Source organism: Lepisosteus platostomus, chromosome 22 (genome assembly GCF_059453375.1).
Source record: "Lepisosteus platostomus isolate fLepPlt1 chromosome 22, fLepPlt1.hap1, whole genome shotgun sequence".
Classification (NCBI taxonomy): Eukaryota; Metazoa; Chordata; class Actinopteri; order Semionotiformes; family Lepisosteidae; genus Lepisosteus; species Lepisosteus platostomus.
In genome coordinates, this window is record NC_142632.1 from 10,221,335 (window position 1) to 10,240,646 (window position 19,312).

General features: G+C 40.4%; 1 protein-coding gene across 7 annotated transcripts in view; it reads left to right on the top strand.

Annotated features, from left to right (window-relative positions):
- bcas3 (BCAS3 microtubule associated cell migration factor) overlaps positions 1-19,312 on the top strand; it is a 235,246-nt gene that overhangs the window by 85,849 nt on the left and 130,085 nt on the right. For all 7 annotated transcript variants that reach the window (XM_088616288.1, XM_088616291.1, XM_088616292.1 and 4 more), the window contains 6 exons: positions 3,461-3,585; positions 4,067-4,232; positions 4,907-5,007; positions 9,929-10,029; positions 13,406-13,602; positions 14,863-14,960. In XM_088616288.1, coding sequence (XP_088472414.1) covers positions 3,461-3,585; positions 4,067-4,232; positions 4,907-5,007; positions 9,929-10,029; positions 13,406-13,602; positions 14,863-14,960 — 788 coding nt within the window. The remainder of the gene's footprint in view (positions 1-3,460; positions 3,586-4,066; positions 4,233-4,906; positions 5,008-9,928; positions 10,030-13,405; positions 13,603-14,862; positions 14,961-19,312) is intronic.

The window sequence follows — 19,312 nt, forward strand, 5'->3', positions numbered from 1 at the left end:
ATCACAGCATAGTTTTCTCCCAAGATCTTTTTCTTTTGGAAAACCTATGAAATAATAGAGGTGACTTTGAGGGATAATCATAGGCTGGACTATTTTGAGCACGTCTCAATGTCTCCTTATTTCTCTTATATCTGTATTAACTATAGACTGAGTAACTTTGTCATGTTCATGATTCAAATGATTGTTGCTATTTCTGTTTCTGGACACTTGACAGAAGTGAATGGAAACATATTTGTTTACTGCAAACTTTCAAATAAATAAAGCCTGCTGGTTCCCAAACGGCGCCTCATATTCGGCATGCTTATAATGCTCAAGGACTTTGATGGTGGACATTTCAGATTGAATTATGTCTTCGAGGAAAACCCATTAGCTTAGTCAAGAGCCCTCATTTGTAAAATTAAAAGTGGAGATGACATACATGTTTGTACAGCAGATACAAACTCTGAAAAATAATGTAGCCATTGAGTATATTTGCATGCAAGAAAAAGTTACGGTAAAAAACAAGTTAATTAAATGTATGAGTACAGATGTAAAGTAGAAGATTATTTGGCTTTAGTTGCTGAACCTTGTACACCAACAAGTATGTTTTTGTAAGTTTGTCCTCTTGCCTTTGGTCTTCTCTGCACGTGTCCTTCCTGTGCAGGTAGACTGGGGAGCAGAAATCGTCAGCCTGCTTTTCTCAACAACAGCATTTCTCAACAGAAACAATGCTACGGTGGGCCCTTTTTTAAAGAAACTAGGCTTTCTGTTGATTTTCTTTGCTGCCTTCTGAGGCCTCTGTATTCCTGGTTCAGCCATGTGCCAGTGGAAATCATGGGACTGATAGGAGTCTGAGCCCATCAGCACAGAGTTCCCCCAGCCCAGCCCCTGGCAAAAGGGAGTAGAGGTGCCTAAGAAAATCCTATTGGGTTCTGGGAGGTCAGTCCGATGTTATCGCATCAAGAGCTGCCAGTTTCCCAGACACAAGGCTAGTTCTACTGAGTATGATTGAGCTGGTACCGAATTATTCTGGGTGCTTTGTTTTCATGATCATATGTGGATTTGCTAATTTGTCATAGGTTGTACCAGTTTATACATTCTGTAAAATACAACCTTTACTTCATTGCTGTATTTATTATTCAGAGACTTTCTGTTTAAACAGAACACTACTCTATTTTAGTGTGCTGCATGGTTCAATGTATAGAGTTCAGTTCCTTTGGTAGTAAAATTAATGTTAACCTATTCTGGAACCAAAATTTTGCTTCCTGTGTTATTGAAACCAGCCGACCACAAACTTCAAGGCTTAACATTATAAACCAAGAGTCCATTCATACTTTATAGATTAAATAAAACTGTAAAGGCCCAGGCTCCTCCGGACTCCCACACTATAAAGCTGGTGATCCCGTTCAGTTTCCCAAAAGCCACAAACAGCAGAATGCTGTGATACCAGTGTAGTTTTATACTATTTTCAATCCCGAAACCTGTTTTTTTCAGTGGAGTTGGTTCTGGGAAGAATATTCACATGTAGTTATTTCATCAAGGATGCAGTAGCTGTGAGGCCTAAATTCTACACTTTGCAGGACAACAATAATGTAGTAGTTTAAAATGTGTAATGGTAAATTTGATTATTTTCACAGAAAGCGGTATCATAGGCATGAGTCACCATGATGCTGTAGTGTTTGTTTTTTTGCTCTGAAAGGAGATGACACTCTAAATGACTGGGTGAGTGTTTTCGAATGCACTCTTTTTTTATTTATAGCTCTCCTTGGATCTCAGACCATGTAACCCTCTGAAATTTCTGAGTTTCTACCGCTAATAAATATGAAACAGTCAATTTTCCTGGGTTTGCAAAAGCATCCTTTAAATGGTGTTAGTTAAACAAATTAATTGCGCATTCTGGGACTCACATAGGAGTTGCTGACAATTAAATGGAAAGCAAAAACACATCAATCAGTATTTCATACAATTGCAGAAGAGAATCGCAGGCTTTAATGTTCTACAATTTAAATGTGTTGTAGAAAAGTAATACTTTGAATAACTTCTATTTTCAGAAGAACAATTGAATATAAAACTAACTTATTATATATTTGTGACAAAGTACGATAACAAAAGTCTATAGGTTAATTGAATAATGGTGTATTTTACCATGTGCTTTTGAAGAAGGAAATTTACCAGCACTGACTGGAATTCTGTAGTTTGTGAATTTTGGTAAACTCTAGAAAGGAAGTTTCAGTGTGACTGTGCATAATTCCCAAAGCTAAGTGTATCCACAATGGGCCTCACTTTTTTCCCCCTGAAATGTATTAACATGTGTCTGCAGAAAACTGTTGTATGATATGTTAAACTTCAAAGCTAGTTTCATGGCCGGGATGTAAAAGGCAAGTTTTACAGTTGAGGTTAGCCATGTGCAGGACAATAATATTATCAAGCTACTGTTCTGTGATGAGTTCCATATGTAGGCCTATCACAGCAAGGAACAATTTTTGTATTGGATTTCAGAAAAAATGTTTCTGGCATGCATAATAATGCAATAACTCGCGATAGGAGTGCTTTAACCAGCTAGAGTGACATGTAGAGAACCAGATGAGAGTGCAGCATGTACGACACAGGCTAGGAGTTAGAAGAAGTTGATACTGTTTCTTCAGTGTCGGCATAGTACAATAACAATGGCATAGCGAACATAGTTTGGATTGTAGGCTTATGAATGATAGATTTGCCTTAAGCCTCCTCAGTAAGATGTTGATGACAGCGTCCCATGCGTTATTGTACTGGGAAGAATTCCCAGAAAGGTAAATCATGAACAGGGTTTAATGGCTGACACCTTTAGGAGCTTACGTCAGATGTTCTTGGAGCGAGATTTTGGTCTCCCTACTAATTCCCAAAATAATAGAAAACATAAAAGATAATTGACAATATAGATGACAATATGTTTTACCACTGAAAAGGTACAGTATTCATTGGTATTATGATGCTGCAGTACTGTGAGTTAGCAATTTGATCATTAAGCTGGTGACATTTTCTAAACTAAAATTAAAACAGTATAGCATCGTTTTTTTAGTTTTTATGTTTAGTTATTTCTCATTAACTACCGGACCCACCTGTGCTGTTCATTTCTTCGGTTTTTGTTATTCATTTGCATGGGGCTTAATTGTCTGTTTGCTCTTTGTTTGCTGATTTATTTAAAAAAATGTTTTAAGATGTTCTTTAATAAAAAAAAATACTTTATTATATTTTAAGGCTTCATCTGATAGAAAATGCCAGACCTTGGAAGTACGTAGATATAATTGCTTTGAACTTATCAGTTTTCTTGTTATGTGGTTTCCCTTTGTAAGTATTTGATTTTGTGATCCACCATGTCGGTGTCTTTTAATCCAAATCTTGACAAAGCATTTGTTAAACTTCGTGTTTCCATTTTTCAGTGGTTCCGCAAAGATGTGAGTGAGATGGTTATAAGGATTTTTTTTCCTTTTGTTTCCTAAAGCAAAGCTAAACCAGCTCCGCAGATTTCACCCAGCAAGTCCCTGGGGGGGGAGTTCTGTGTGGCGGCCGTCTTTGCATCTTCCTTGTCCTGGTTTGTCACCAACCCCAACCTGAAGAGAGAGAAAGGTGAGGCTTTCCCGTGAGGAAGAGGAGGAGCGTGGCCGTGCACTCCTGTCACCAGTGGATCAGCGCCGTGCTGCTTAGGAACACGGCATCGTGAAAGCTGTGCACACTGGAGCAGGCACGATAGCAGAATGGCCTTTCACCCTGAATGTCCAGGCCAAAAATCTGGTGGCTTTTTGGATTAACTTTGAAACCTTTTCTTTGTTTTCTTTTAATTATGTGATTAAGTGTCACAGATTAATTTTATTTGTGTCCGTAGTTATTTTTTCCTGCCCTTTTTTCAGAGCTCTGAAATTTCCTATTTTCAACTTGTAATCGTCGGGCATTTATTACTTTTGTAATCCATCGCTAGAGTATGTACTGTAGTAAGAAAGCGTCTTCCAGTCAGATACATAGACAAGATACCTCCTGACAGCCCCTGCTGTGATGAGGCACTTGTTCTGAACTGTGGCCCACGATGCCGTCTGCTGGCTTTATTCTCCAGATCAGTCCAAGCAGTCTGTAGTGGAATCCCTCTTCATTCTCAGTTGTTATGGTAACCTGGTGGAACATGTGCTGGAGCCCCGCCCAATCAGCACAGCTCAGAAGATCAGCGATGACACGCCTCTAGAGCTGAACACCTGTCCCCGAGCCAGCTGGACCCTGGCCAGGTATGGGCTTCCTGTCACAGCTGCTGTCACTGTCACTGCTGTTGTCACTGCCATACCACATGTGCCTTCTACCGGCAATCCTCTGCCCAAAACACATCATCTGTAATCTGTGTGGCATTCAGCGTGGCAGCAAGTGATGGATACAGATTTATTGTTTTACAACAGGTCTTGCTTGTTCGGTGTAAAGAGGAAGACATGTCAAAAATGCCTTGCTTAAGGGTAGGAATAGTCCAAAAAACGTTTATTTTATAATAGATGTTTTTTTACTTTTCCTAAGTACATACAGTACAAGCATTGTTTTGATTTGCCCACTTTATTATTATTATATTTTTGAAGGGTTACAATGAATGTGTTTGAGGTTTGCTTCTTTCTTGTACTTCCTTATTTCCTACGAGACTGATGTTAGGAAAGAAAAAACACAAACAAGGAGTGCTCCATCAGATTATCCTGTCGTGTCAACAACTATCCTGTCAAAAAGTGCTTTTTTTTTTTTTTTGCTTACTTCTGAGCTTTAGCTCAGAAGATCAGCTAAGGATCTTGCAGAGGTCTGGGGTGGTTGCTGGAAAAGCAGTAATAAAAGCGCGTCCACGTCTTAGCACTACAGTCAGTTTCTCACCGCGCGGGACTTTTTGACGGGCACTTTCTAAATTGATTTTTGTGTTTGTTTTGAGTAGGACACCGCAATGGAACGAACTGCAGCCACCGTTCAACACGAACCACCCTTTGCTGCTGGCCTCCGATTCCGTGCAGTTCTGTCAGAACCTCCTTGCTGGCTGTAAGTGCAGGACGGATGTCTTTACGTTCTGAGAGGAGAGTGCATAAGAGCATGTCCTGCTGATTTATAGTGTTTATCCTCTGCAGGAGATTATTTTTAACGTGTTATTGGTGCCACATGCTGTGCAGGACCCTTTCAGTAAGGCCAGTGCTGTTTCCTTTGCTTTGTTTTGTCCCTTTATTGATAAAAAAAAGCATGTGAATTAGTCTTGTTGGGGTAGTGTGGACTGAAATTAACCAAATTTAATTTCATCGGCAGCACCCTGAAAGAAGGCCTTAGTCGCTTTTGAAACCATGCCTGCTCTGCATATTTCGTGACATATTGAATTAACATTGAGATGAGGTGAATTACCAGAGCTTTAAACTAGTGTAATCCAATAGCAAGTCCAAAACTAAAAAACAAAATACTGTTTCTTGACATCTGTGTGGCAGGGAAAGGTAATTTGAGGGTAAACAGCTTATGGGTGACCAGAGATGTAATATCTCTTGAATAAGCAAGCATTGTTGCATTGGATAGATAATAATAAACACAAATTGGTAATTAGCTCTGTGTGTTCTGCAGGCAAGCCATTCATTTTTTCTTTTTCACTAAATTCCACATGCTTAAGGCCCAACGGGTAAAATATTGTCCTGAATTAGTTATTATAGCCATCTATGTGTCGTGCCCATGAAGCCTTGCGGTGTGATTGAGGACAGAAAGATTCAGTATGCACAGCGTATAGATGTTAACAAGGAGAGCAGTTAAATAATGAGATCTTGGTTTTTAACATTTATATCCAATTAATGCCGCTGAAACAGCTTTTGCCCATTTGCCCATCATGGTCTCCGATAAATTAGTGTCACAAATTATTACAATACTGTGACAACATGAGGGTCTAAATTAAAAATCTGTTTTCATTTTGTGTGATATCTATTGATAGTGCTTTATAAATATACCATATCAAAGTGATTTGCAGTGAGATTACATTAGGTTTTAGATTTATAATTACTCAGGTTTGAATAGATACATAAATTAAGGCTAATAGACCAGCGGTAAAGCAAAATTCAACATATTTTAAAATTTCTGATATCATGCAGTTTTCTTCTGGATTTTACAAGAAGCAATGAAAGTTACTTGTCATGTTAGTGTTAGAGGATGTCTTACAAGAAGAAAGACCAGCAAAGATCAGAGGTCTGCAGTTTAGAAAGCAGAGATCACCTTGGTGAGGCTGAAGAATATGAGATGTGGCAAAGTCAAGGAGAAAACAAGAAAACAAGTCTCTGCAGTTGACATCTGAGGATGGAGAGGCCAGGTTTCTACCCAAAATTAGATGGTTGGGTACTCCAGATTGACAGACCAGTAAAGATGCTGAACCTTTGAATGTCGTCTCATAGCTGTATCTGGTGGTATTATCTCCTGTTCAGAAGGTTGGAGAAAAAAAAAACACCACCAACAATCAAAGAAACCCCATAAAGGCCCATGGAAACATCGGCTGACAGGCTGTTAGGAGGCAGAAGTAAATGCTTTTAGGAAAGGGGCTGATTGACAGTGAAGTGTCTGCAGCTCTATATTGGATGACCCGGTTGATTAAAAATGCAGTATGTGGACATGGAGGTCAGAGGAGCTGGGGTCTACTGGGCTTGTGATAAAAGCTACAGTGGCGCCACTTCATGGTCACTATCTCCACCTGTCCATCTGGCCAGGTCTGCCCTATACCTCCCAGGAGCGTCTCAGCATCCTGTTGTAGAGGAACACCAGGAGCTATAGCAGAGTGAAAAGAGCTCTTAACACATGATGATGATGATGATAATAACAATAGTGATGTTTCTTCTGTTCCAACTTCTCACAAAGAATTACATTTTTCGTTGTCTGGTTAACATGCTTACATTTGGGCAAGTTTTATCGTATTGTGGAAGTAATTAAAATTTATGCAGCTATCGTTTTCTTCTCATTAGCATAGTACATACAATATTATACAAAGTACGTGCTCGTGCATTTTTTGGTTTCTGAATTACAATCCATACAAACTGTAGATTTGACATTATAGCATAATATACATGACCTACATTTTAAAACTCAAAGCAAAGTTCTCTAAGAGGCTTCTTGAAACTATGTTTTAAACCAGAAATGATGTTGTGTTTTCGAATGATATATTTATGAGGAGTTTTAGAATTCAAACCATATGTTTAGCACTTTTTATGAAGCTGAGGTAATGGAGATCTGTGCTTTTCCTTTTAAACATTTTAGGGGTTCTGATTGTGGGTTCATTTGCAATAATCATTTAATTTCATTTACAAGTGAGACTTTTTTTTTCCGGATTCACCATTTGCTCAGTATTACATACCCCATTTCACAAACTAATAGAAAAATTACTGTTCGTGCAGCTTTCCCAGTTGTGTGTTGAGACACTTCTTACAAACCATGTGACAAACCCAAGTAAGCAGCACTAAATAATTCACTTCTCCTTGGCTTCTGTCAGCTCCTTTGTAAGCGAGTCTGTTAGCAGCCTGAACGTTCTGAGCATTACCTGGCGCGGTGCTCTAATTGTTTGCAATGACCCTCTGGGGTCTGGGTCTCATTGATGTGCCATCCGTTTTATCAATACAGCTAATTGCTGTACCTATCAAAGAGCCTCAGTTGGTCAGTGGCGGGGAATCAGGCTGCTGCTGCTGCTCTGGCAGTAGAAAAAAAAATCTGTGGCGCCATTTCAGGGTCACTACTGGAGTGATTATGTCAGGGTTAGAGCACAGCAGCCATGTTGACCACTCTGCTGTAAAGTCTTTGTCAATTGTTTGGCTCCATTATATGGGGGGAGGGGTGCTGGAAATCAAGGCCTCTCTTCTTTACCCTTTAATCCAGATAGTATTAGTAGCATGGCTGGACTTTCCTTATCTTTTAGAACAAGAGCACCTTCGTCCTTAAGACACTGAAATGCTGCCTACACCACATTGGTGGGGAAAAGCCTCCTGCCGCACATACAGTAATTGCATAAAATTAAAGCTTGTGGTGCTGCAGAAGTGATAGGACACAATTTGGAATAAGGCTTGTAATAATAAAGTTTATTTTGTAAAAATGGAAGTAAAGACAAATATTTCAAAGAACCTAGACAGCGGAAGTTAGGATTTTCACAAAGGGCAGAGTGGTACAGTACCACATTTAAAAAACAACACTCATGCAAATTTGAAGTTATTTGCATTTACCAAGGGCTGTTAATGTTTTAGAAATGGGTTATAGAAAATTATAATGCAGTTTAGAATAAAGCACTGTCCTTATTTAGATAATTGCTGCTCACAAAACATTCTAGCATTGTACCCATTGTTTTATTAAAATCTTAAGTGGCTTTTATATTTTGTTTTGTGCCCTGTTCTTTTTCTTCAATGACAGTGTAGTATACTCAGTTGTCTTGTTCTGTGCACAAAATGTCATTTGTCTTTATGATATTCCACATAAAATTTACACTCCATATTTAAGAGCTGCTATGCCACGGGCAAATTATATACCTTTTTCAAGTTTTCCGCTGCAAACTTTCAAGTCGTCTTGTAAACACGTTTATCTAATTGGTTGGGTGAAAAGGACAATATTTGTTTTGAGGGATAAGCTATTCTGTGGGCAGAGAAGTCCTAGCACTTTTTGTGTTGCTGCAGGCTGAAGATCCCTCTCCTATCTAGGCTGCTGAACAGAGGCTCCTAAATAGTGTTTGTCATTGTCACTTGCCATGTTCCAGAGTCTGTAATGACGTATGGCATTCTGCCTCATGTTACTAAAACATGAAGTTTTAGTGATGGAGGAACTGCTGATGCATACTATATCGCCCTTGATGATCTCATCCACAGCTTTTAAAGCTGGTGGTGCTGTTCTCAGTGCCTTGTGTACAGTACATAGACATAGTTTTTTCCTGGCCTTCCCCTTGTGTTAATGAAATACCTCATAAAAGCTTTTTCTACCATTTCTTTGATTCTAGGTGACGTGTATGGAAGATGTGTTAATCTAGGTGACTCGTATGGAGGATGTGTTCATCTAGGTGACTTGTATGGAGGATGTGTTCATCTACTTTAGGTGACTTGTATGGAGAATGTGTTCATCTAGGTGACTCGTATGGAGGATGTGTTTGTGGAAGAGGCTGTCGCTGGGAACACAGGCCTCTACTGTGGCAGGCATGGCTCTGCTAGATCGAAGCTCCCTCGGGCGGAGGGATGTCCTCTAGATAATCACATAGGAGCCGTTGACTGTGCTTGTCAGGACAGCTAATGAAAGCCCAGTGAAACCTGATACACCAAGTGACTGACTCTTAGAAATCTTAAATAATTAATTAGTGAACAGCTATTGCACCCTGAGGTCAGGGAGCAAGGAGGAGCCTTGATTGGGTTTAATAAGTAACACAGACTGGCTTTGTTCTTTTCTATTAGAGAACACATGAGAAATCAAAGTACCTGGGTATATGTACGTTACCCTCTAGTAATTTACAGCATCACCACTGGGTACACTCTCAGAACATTAACTGTGATCATGTGTTATTAAACTAATATAACTCTTTAACAAATAAATCCGTATAATAACATTTTCCTCCATTCTGACTATACACTTGCCGCTGTCCGTAACAAATGCATTTGTGCTGTTGGGAGAAAAAAAGCCCCCATTGAGTGGATTTTGGTTGAGAACCTGGTTGAATGTTTAGATATATGTAATAGTATAAACCGTCCATGTGCACCAGATGCCACCTTTGTCGCTGTTTTGTCATATTAAACAAATTCTAACAAAAGCATGTTAAGGCCCCGAGGTGCTCGGAGACATTTACAGATCCTGCACATGAGACTCCTCTAACTTGGCGCCTGCTTATTGAAGCCTGCGAGTGCTCCATCTGTCCACATGGCGGGCCGTGCGGTGCATGCCTGCTCTGCAGCCCAGCTGACACGGGTGCTTCGTGCTCTCTGTTTGCCGACAGTGGTGCCCCCTGGAAGCCCCGGCCCCATCACACGACATGAATCGTATGACAGCCTGGCATCTGACCTCAGCGGGCAGGAGGATGAAGAGTGGCTCTCGCAGGTGAGTGATGGGGCCTGTCTCCACACAAGTTAGCGTGTAATCCCTGTCTTTACAGAGAGGCGGCACTGCGTGTGTCCTCAATCTCCTCCTGAATAGTCCTTGCAGATATCACAACTTTCTAAGGCCACACCTACAAGTCTAGTCGAGAAACCACTCTTGTCCGTAGATCCTTTGAAGCTAATTTATTAGCCATGATCAGTAATAAAAGATACAATTTTGAGAATTAACATGCCTAGTTTAGAGTAAGCATCTCATTCACGTGTACTGTTGTATTGTTTTTCAGAGTTAGTCCACTAAAGTTAACTGTTGTAGAACATTTATAATAAAGACACAGAACTATTTTTTTTGGCAAGGATCACTCCTTGAGTTGGTTTTGTGTCATCTCTGTCTGATCTTGGACCTGCAGTGTCCAGCTCATAAGACAGTATGCTAGCAGGGCATCAGGTGTTAAATAACCATTTTGTCACCAATAATTTGATGGCAACACCATTCAGAAGACGGCATTCTGCTTATACCATTTCTGTATCCTTTTGTGAATGATACTAAATATACTAATCAAGTTCCTCGCTGCATAGTTTTTCTTTTTATGTGTTTTCAGATAGATCAAACTATCTATATGTTGTATTCTCTTCTTTCCGTGCACTTAAAACATTATCATGGTTTTTTCACTTATTATTATGTTTAGATTGACTTAACATTGTGCCAAAACAGGATGATCAGAATGATAGGATTCTTTGCTGTTATTTAAATGTCACTCACAAACGTGTTCTTAACCTCGTGATTTTCTATCAGCTGTAAATTGTGTCATTTTTCAAAGCACCATGCCGCTGTAGTTTACATTGCATTGAATTATAGTTAGATTTTCTTCATAATCCAGTCATGTCGGGTTTTGTAATGAGGCAATCAGTCCATTTTGGGCAAACAAAGCAGCTGATTTAACATGGAGTACAAGAGCAAATGCATTTAGATTGGCCAATATACAATATAGAAAATTAGAAGTACAGACACTCACGAGGCATGATAGGATGCACTTACAGAGAATTGATTTGTGTTTTCTGTGGAAAAAAATGCATGCACAGTTTTGGAATTTTTTACTTTGGGAAATAAAAATCCATTTAGCAATCTACAGCTAACACATACATTCCATCTGTTTGAACACTTGATTGTAAAACACTTAATGGGTTAACACTAAGATTAATTATGTACGAATTTACACTTAAATGCTGCATTACTCCCATAGCTTCCGGGACAAGCTCTGGATAGCTCTGGCCCTTACCAGGAATAAGAGGCTTCTGATAATGGATAGATGATTCTACCGAATAATTATATGCTGTTCTGTCCTCACCTTGCCCATAAAGTCAGGAAACAGAGTTGTACACGCCAAAGACAGTTTTGCTTGACTCAATAAAACATCTCAGAATCCATTATGACTTTTATCTGTGGTCAGGACTGTTCTGATTTTGGTGGATCTTTTTTTCAGATGAACTGATGTATATGTAGGATGACAGCTATTAGGTTAATACCGTATAAACCTTCTAGACTTTTTATACACAGTATATATAATCCATATAAGACTTGCTGTGTCAACAATAAAGGCAGTGCGTGAAGAAGCACTGTCCTTCATTAGGGTTTGTGGTGAAAATCTGTGGGTAATGAGTGCTGTCAGTGTGAAGTAGGTGCAATATGTCACTCTCGAAAATGACAGGAGGGTCGATGGGAACATCTGGCCATAGCCTGAGTAAAAACTGCAGCGGCATCTGTTTGTCTCTCGGCTCTGCAACACTGATGGTGTTAACTGCAAAAAAACACAGCAATCCTCTTCTCTGGCCTAATTTACACAGCTGTGCAGAGGATGCGTCATGCAACTCAATATTAAATTCATAAGCTGTCGCCCTGCTTTCTGGATTTAATACTTTGCTGTAGAGATACAAAAGGTTATTGCATGGAAAGAAGCTGCAATGATCATTCTTATTTTGTGTTTTTACCTGCGTATACTTCTAGTATAAATAAAATGATCCCTTTCCAGAATGTATCTGTACTTTACCCTGATGTATAGGCTTTAAATATTCTTAAAATGTCATTTTAAAAGGCCAAACTGTAGTAAAGTTTTCTTTTGTTCTTTTCGAAGAACTTGAAACAAGAAATTGCTAATGCATAGAAAACCACTCTTATCACATGCAGTAATAGGTATTTTATATGTGTTAAACAGTATTTTTTATTTGCAAAAGGTGTAAGTAAAGTCAGTCTACAAAACACATCGGCGTCAATTTGTCTGCCAGTATCTTAGTATTGTACTTTTCACATTTCACAGCTCCTTTTTTATGTCTGACATGAGCTTCGATTTTACAGATGAAATGCATTACGGATTACCCTGTAACAGACAGGGCTTCTGGGGCACAGGCGCAAAACGGTTTAACACCTTACGTAAGAGATAAAAACTACAACATTGTGTCAGTGAAACAATTCACCGAGATTTTTTCACATGATTTTTCTTTTTGCAAAACGTTTCCCTTTGCTGCTGTCCAGCTCTTTTTTTTAAAGGTCTGAAATAATTTCAAATGCAGTTTTTCTTCTTTTCTTTGTTGTTGAATCTTTTAACAAAAAATCTTTCTTGAAAATGCAAGCAGTTAAGAAATACGTTAGAACATGGCGACTGGTGCTCTTGAGTGCAGCAGCAGAACCTGCATTAATTTTACCTAAGAACATAAGAAAGGTGTACGAGTGAAGGCCATTCAGCCCATTTACTCTGTATGGTAGTTAATTGTTTCTAATGGTTAATTCATATGAGCATCTTTCCCAGCATCAGCTTCAACAACATGGCTAGGTAGCTTATTCCATAGTCCCACAAACCAAGCATTTAGAAGCATTGTGGCAATCAGCATGTTTTCTGAATCACTGTATTCAGCAAAGATGATATGATCTTTGCACAGCAGGATAATTTCCACTCTGAAGTTCAAAGGTATTAAGTCAGTGTTGTGTAGATGTGTAGTGGCATTGCTCAGTCAGGAATTCCTCCGAGTGCTTCAGCCCCCAGACCTGATGGAAGCAGACCTGTGAATAACACGATCCTGTAGTGGTATCCATACTGCACTGCGCCTGCAGGGACTCACATTAGCACAGTACAGCTCTGTGGTGTGGATAACAAAACCACACATCTGTCCTTTTTCCATCTTACCGAACTAGATGGAAGCACAGTCATTCTGCAGGTGCTTCCTTCCCATCTCTCTGTGAATTATTGCAGTATTTTGCAATATAAAAAATATAGCAGCTTTCGTATGCCTTTCTCTTACCCTCCTGCATTTGAAAACGGCCCACAGTGAAACAAAAGGCAATGCCCTGATAAAACCACCGAGCATGTCTCTGATTGCCACTGCAGGTGGAGATTGTGACTCACACTGGGCCGCACAGACGACTGTGGATGGGTCCCCAGTTCCAGTTCAAGACCATCCATCCGTCGGGCCAGACTACAGTCATATCCTCGAGCTCCTCTGTGCTGCAGTCTCAGGGGCCAAGTGACACGCAACAGCCCCTCCTCGATTTCGACACTGACGATCTGGACCTGCACAGCCTCAGGTATCTGCGGCCATATGGTGTCCTTCGCACAGTGACACTGGGGGTACTGTACCCCTTCACTGACGCGCTGCCGTACCCCTGCAGTGACAGTGCTGTAGCCCCGGGAGCTTCACTCTGCCGTAACACCACTGCAGCGACTGCAGCCCCACCATTCAACACACACACTGACATTGCTGTAACCTCTTTGCTCTTTCTCACACTGACCCTGTACCTACTGGCTGACTGTATAATAAGGTCTGTTGCTGTATAACTGGTAAGTATATCTTCCACATTTCTCAGTGACAAGTACATACTGTCTCTTTAAACTGCTTGCGGTGACAGGGCAGCTCCTTCCTGCAGCTCCCACCCTTGACACAAGTATTGCTTTATTTACACCAATATGTCTGTGCAATGTTTAATATTTATCTGTATAGTTCAGCATCATCCCCTTGGCACTTTGTGTCGCTTGGCAAATAAAAACAATCTCTGTACAGACTGTGTCACACTGCTTTAGCACTTACACCAGCAGCCATATCACTCTGCAACTCACAACTGGCAACCTCAGCACTGAAGCTCAGCAGGTGTGAGCCTGGTCAGTACCTGGATGGGAGACCTCCTGGGAAAAACTAAGGTTGCTGCTGGAAGAGGTGTTAGTGGGGCCAGCAGGGGGTCCATGTAGGTCCTAATGCCCCAGTATAGTGAAGGGGACATTGTACTGTAAACAGGCACCGTCCTTCGGATGAGACGTAAAACCGAGGTCCTGACTCTCTGTGGTCATTAAAAATCCCAGGGTGTTTCTTGAAAAGTGTAGGGGTGTTACCCCAGTGCCCTGCCTAAATTTCCCCCTGGCCTTTACCAATCATGGCCTCCTAATAATCCCCCTCTCTGAACTGGCTTCATCACTCTGCTCTCCTCCCCACTGAGAGCTGGTGTGTGGGGAGAGTACTGGTGCATCATCCAGGTGGGGCTGCACACTGGTGGTGGTGGAGGGGATCCCCATTACCTGTAAAGCGCTTTGAGTGGAGTGTCCAGAAAAGTGCTATATAAGTGTAAGCAATTATTATTATTATTATTATTATTATTATTATTATTATTATTATTATTATTAATAATAATAATAATAATAATAATAATAATTGGTTCAATTGTCAGTTATAGTCCCAGTTAAGTGAGATGGTATTTTTTCTGAAATATAAGAAACGTAATCATGGCAAGGTAGCCTGAGCCCTGCGTTTATCATATGAAAAAAATGACTGATGGGGTTCCCTGCTTGTGTTGAAGGATCCAGCCTGTGCGCTCAGAGCCGGTAAGCATGCCAGGGTCCTCAAGACTCATAACAGATCGCCGGGGACAGTCTACGGTAATCGATGCAGGATCAGGTAAGGATGAATGGCAGCTCTGTTCCTTATTACTGGATATGTCTGCTCGTTTTAGGGGAAAATACCTGCATGGCAATACAGTATCTTTTTTGTTTATTATTTCCAAAATGTTAATCAACAGTTTCCTAATTGATCAACTGTAGTTTCCATGTTGAGTTGTACATTCAGTATAGGAAGCCGATGGTTACTCAAAAAAACTGGCTTTCATTCAGCAGAAATGAAGAATTATGGTTTTAAACCTATTATAAATGGATGCATAGACTCCTTTTTCCTGATCTCTGTCTCAGATTAAATTGATCTTGTTTTAAAGAGATTTTGTTAACCTACCTTTTATCTTGTTTCTCCATCATAATATTGAGAATAATCCAATCAGCTATGATTTCTCCTGATGTGCCTTTTGTTTCTCTCAAAGTCTGCTCTGTTGCCACCACATTGTTTGCAGCACGGTAGATACATTTTTTATTTAAAAAAATTAGAAACACTCTGAGGTTATTATAAACGTTCAGTGTGATGAAGCAAAAAAAAAATCTCTTCCCTTGTTCACCTTGGCTTCTGAGCCATTTTTCGTATGATGTTGAATTCCACTCTGTAAAACGTTAACTGCTGTCAGGTTATGCATGCTGCTGCTTTTTTTGTGTGTATTCACTTGAAATTAAAATGATAGTTTACGATTGTTTTTTTGCCCATTCTGCTCGATTTTGCTTTATTCCTCCCTGAACATATAAACTTGCAGTAGATGGATTATGAACTCCGAGGCCAGGACAATATAAAGATTAATGGATTATTTTTAAGGCATTTAAAGTGAATATAATTGACTTGCAATACAATAGAGTATTTTTAGGTTACTTTTACACTGCTGTAATTCTGGGTAAAATTGGAGTAAGCCATCTATACAGTTACCTTGTGGTTAACCCCTGTTTTATTCTTATTGTCATCCAGAAAGACTCTTGTCTGTCTTTCGTGTAAAGTGCATCTGAGCGTCCTTTAAGTGCTTAATTGCATTTACACTAACAGTGGCAAATGGGTGCTGTCCAAGCTGTACCTTGAGGATGTTACTGAGGCAGGTCTGAAGTAGCCAGTGTCTGCTTTGTGAAAGCAGTCTCATTAGGAAGGCTCTGTTCTGTTTGCCTTTTTTGAAATCAGACCATAAATTTTTATTACCTGATTTGAACCAGGAAGCGATTCCTCCATAGAGGGTCTGGAGCAGCCCCAGTACTGGAGGAGACTTTGCTGGCTTTTATGGGGCGATGCTTATCAGTCTGTGTGATTGCTTGCTGCTCAGGGTTATAACCGCAGTGGCGCCTTGTCTTATCACAATATATCGCTTTGTCTTACCTTCAAAAGGGTGCATGTGCCTGTTTGTCCTGAGGATTATAACAGTTGATCTTGCAATATGTTTTACGGCTTGTTTCCTATTAGCAACAGCTGTAAAAGGAGGTACTGCGTTAAGAACATACAAATGAGATGTCCATAATCATTGATATACACTGCTTTTATGAAACCATTGGCGCCTCTGATTCACTTAAGTGTGTTTTGAATGTTATAAAAATATGTATGCTCTTGCCAAGTTGGCACAGAGGCTTTCTCACAGACATCACAGACAACATTTTAACTTGACCGAAGTGTTATCATGACAGAAATACATTTTCTGTTTATGAATACTGCAGGATGCTGATAATATTTAGAAATTACGTGTTGCTATTTTTTTTGCATTCAGGAGGAATAATTTTTTAAAATGCAATATTCCTTAATTTTTTTTAGTATTCTTTACTGCCCCAAAACACTGTACTTGCTGTGTACTCCATGTTATAGTGGTGGGTGGGGGCAGGTAAAAATCAGTCCGATTCAGCATGTAACGCACATTATCAATATTCCTATCGGGGTCCGATCATCCCTCTGAAGTGTGTAGACTACACAGGCCTTTTGTGTTGAGTAAGAAATGCTTAATCTCTCCGGGTCTGATAAACAAGAGAGAAGAGTAGAATTCCTTTGATTTTGTTTTGTTATGACTCAGTAAAAACACCCTGTCATTTGTTCTTTGGAAACACTTTCCGTTCAGGACGTTTGTTATTCACCGGGATTATCAAAGGCTGGGGATCTCAGTGCATAAACGCATGGAAGATGCTGGCTTGTTAGGAGTTTGGATAAAGAGCTTGTGATATCTGAAAGTGTGACATAACTCCATCCTGTTTGTGAGTCCAGGCTGTTTTTCTGTTAATGCTGCAGCAAGAACGCGAGTCCCAGGTGCTTTAACATGAGGTGATATTAAGATGGCATTGTTGTGACGTAAACTGTCCTAGAATCTCAGGATTTGTCTGTGGATTTCATTGAAAGATGTGATGGATTATCTGTTTCCTTAAATTTAAATGCTTTGAAGGGCAAGGAATCTGTCTGCAAAAGGAAAAACGTAAGAAGTAGAAAAGAAGGTCACAGTAAATCATCTGTCACTTAATACATTCAACAGTACGTCCTTCAGTAGTCACAGAAAATAAACGCTGTGAGCAGAGCTGAATGTTGTATGCTGAGTCACTTAGGAATGTTTTTGAACACTGAACCAAAAGCTCTTTCCTCAAGGGCTGATATAGTCATTGTGCCTCTGTCTCAAGCATTACATTTTTTAGTGAAAAGGACCCCTTTTAAATCTCTCCAAAAAACATTTAAAAACATGTTTTTTTACACCCAAGGTAAAATAATTTGTCCTTATAAACTGTGCTTTTTGAAAGTTTTATATACCTAATGTGGTATATAAGATACGCTGAGATACAAGAACAATGATTCTTTTGGCTGGTCGTCGGTAAGCGACAGAGGTGAAACAAATCCGACTCTGTGTTTGAAGGTATCGGGGTGTGTGACCATGCCCGGCCAGGGCAGACTGAAACACAGGTAGCTCTGCCTCAGGCCAGTGCTGACAGGGCTGACTGGTCACTGGTTTCCTGTTACCAGCACTGCAGAGGCCGCGAGAAACCTGGCGTCTCCCAGACTTGAAAGCCCTGTGTGGCTGAGTGGAGCTGGCCTGGGCAGCCGGGCCCTCGCTAGCGCGGCGGTAATGGATACGGCCTGGGGACGCTGACCCGGGGCCTGTAATTACCTGCAGAGGATAAAGGCAGTTTGTTGTTGGAGATAGTGGTCACATTCAGGCCCAGAGGGTCTGGAGAGGCAGGGTGCGGGGCGTCTCACAAGATTCCCATTCACGGTACCTGAGAGGATTTTATAAAAGCAATATGGGGCCATTCTTGTGACCCCTTCGCTCAGCTCTGTCCCCTTGGCGGGACACCGCCACCTGTTCCAAAAGAAAGAAAGTTTTCACCCGCCCTCTTCCTCCACAACCGACTCCTTTTTCTCCCAGTGACCTAAAGGCCTTCAGTAGAATGAGAAAGGTGCGATTAACCTGCTGCTGTGTAGACTTCTTATTTTCGGTCTTCAAATTCGTGGGACTGTGGGGTACCTTTAATAAAGGGTACTGGTCAAATCTTATTATGCCCTATTTTTTAGAATTTATTTTTCTCTTTTTCACCTTTGTCAAATAATTGTTCAGCGTGATCTTGTTCCAGCCCAGGAGATCTGAGCACAGCCCACGCCTTCCGAGCCAGGTGTCTCCTAGCTGTTCGCTTCTTTTCGCATTGGGAGCCCAAACTGAACTGAACTGGTGTCAATCAGAGGACAGAAAGCCCAGCTGCCAAACTCTGCCAGCTGTAAATCACCTTGCCTCCAGTGTACCCATGACCACAGCTGACTTGTGGCAGAGCCTGAACCTTTACCCTGCATCCAGCACTCCACCACAATCTTCCCTGGCTTAGCTAACAGTGGCTGTCTAAAAGTTTGATATGGAAGTATTAATTATTATTATTTATGGTCTTAGCAGGCATCTTTATCTGGGGTGTCTCCTAACTAAATCCCGATCAGTGAAATTACTGTTGTGCATACACTGGTTACTTAGCATTCGTTTTTGAAATTCTGGTTTTAAGGGGGAGAGCTGTGTTTTAAGCATGACTGACAAAGCGTGTAATGTATTTAATAGAAGAGAAAAGGTGAAATGCTATAATTTAGACCTAGAAAGCACCATTACTGATTTTGCTTTCATATCTTCTCAATGTAGTGCATTGACATAATATAGAATTCCCTTTGAACTAAACTAAAATCTGGAATTGCTTTGTTTGCTGAGCACTTGGAGGTTGTATTTTGAACCTGTCAAGCATTTACTGGCTTTTCCAATGACCTCTGTATTTCTTTTTTTATTTTAAAATAAGAATTACAGGTCTGTGGAAAGTGCTGTGGAAGCATTCAGGAAGGGGTTCTTTGAGTAGCTACCAGTAACTGTACAGGCAAGATGTGCTAAATTGAACCCATGCCTG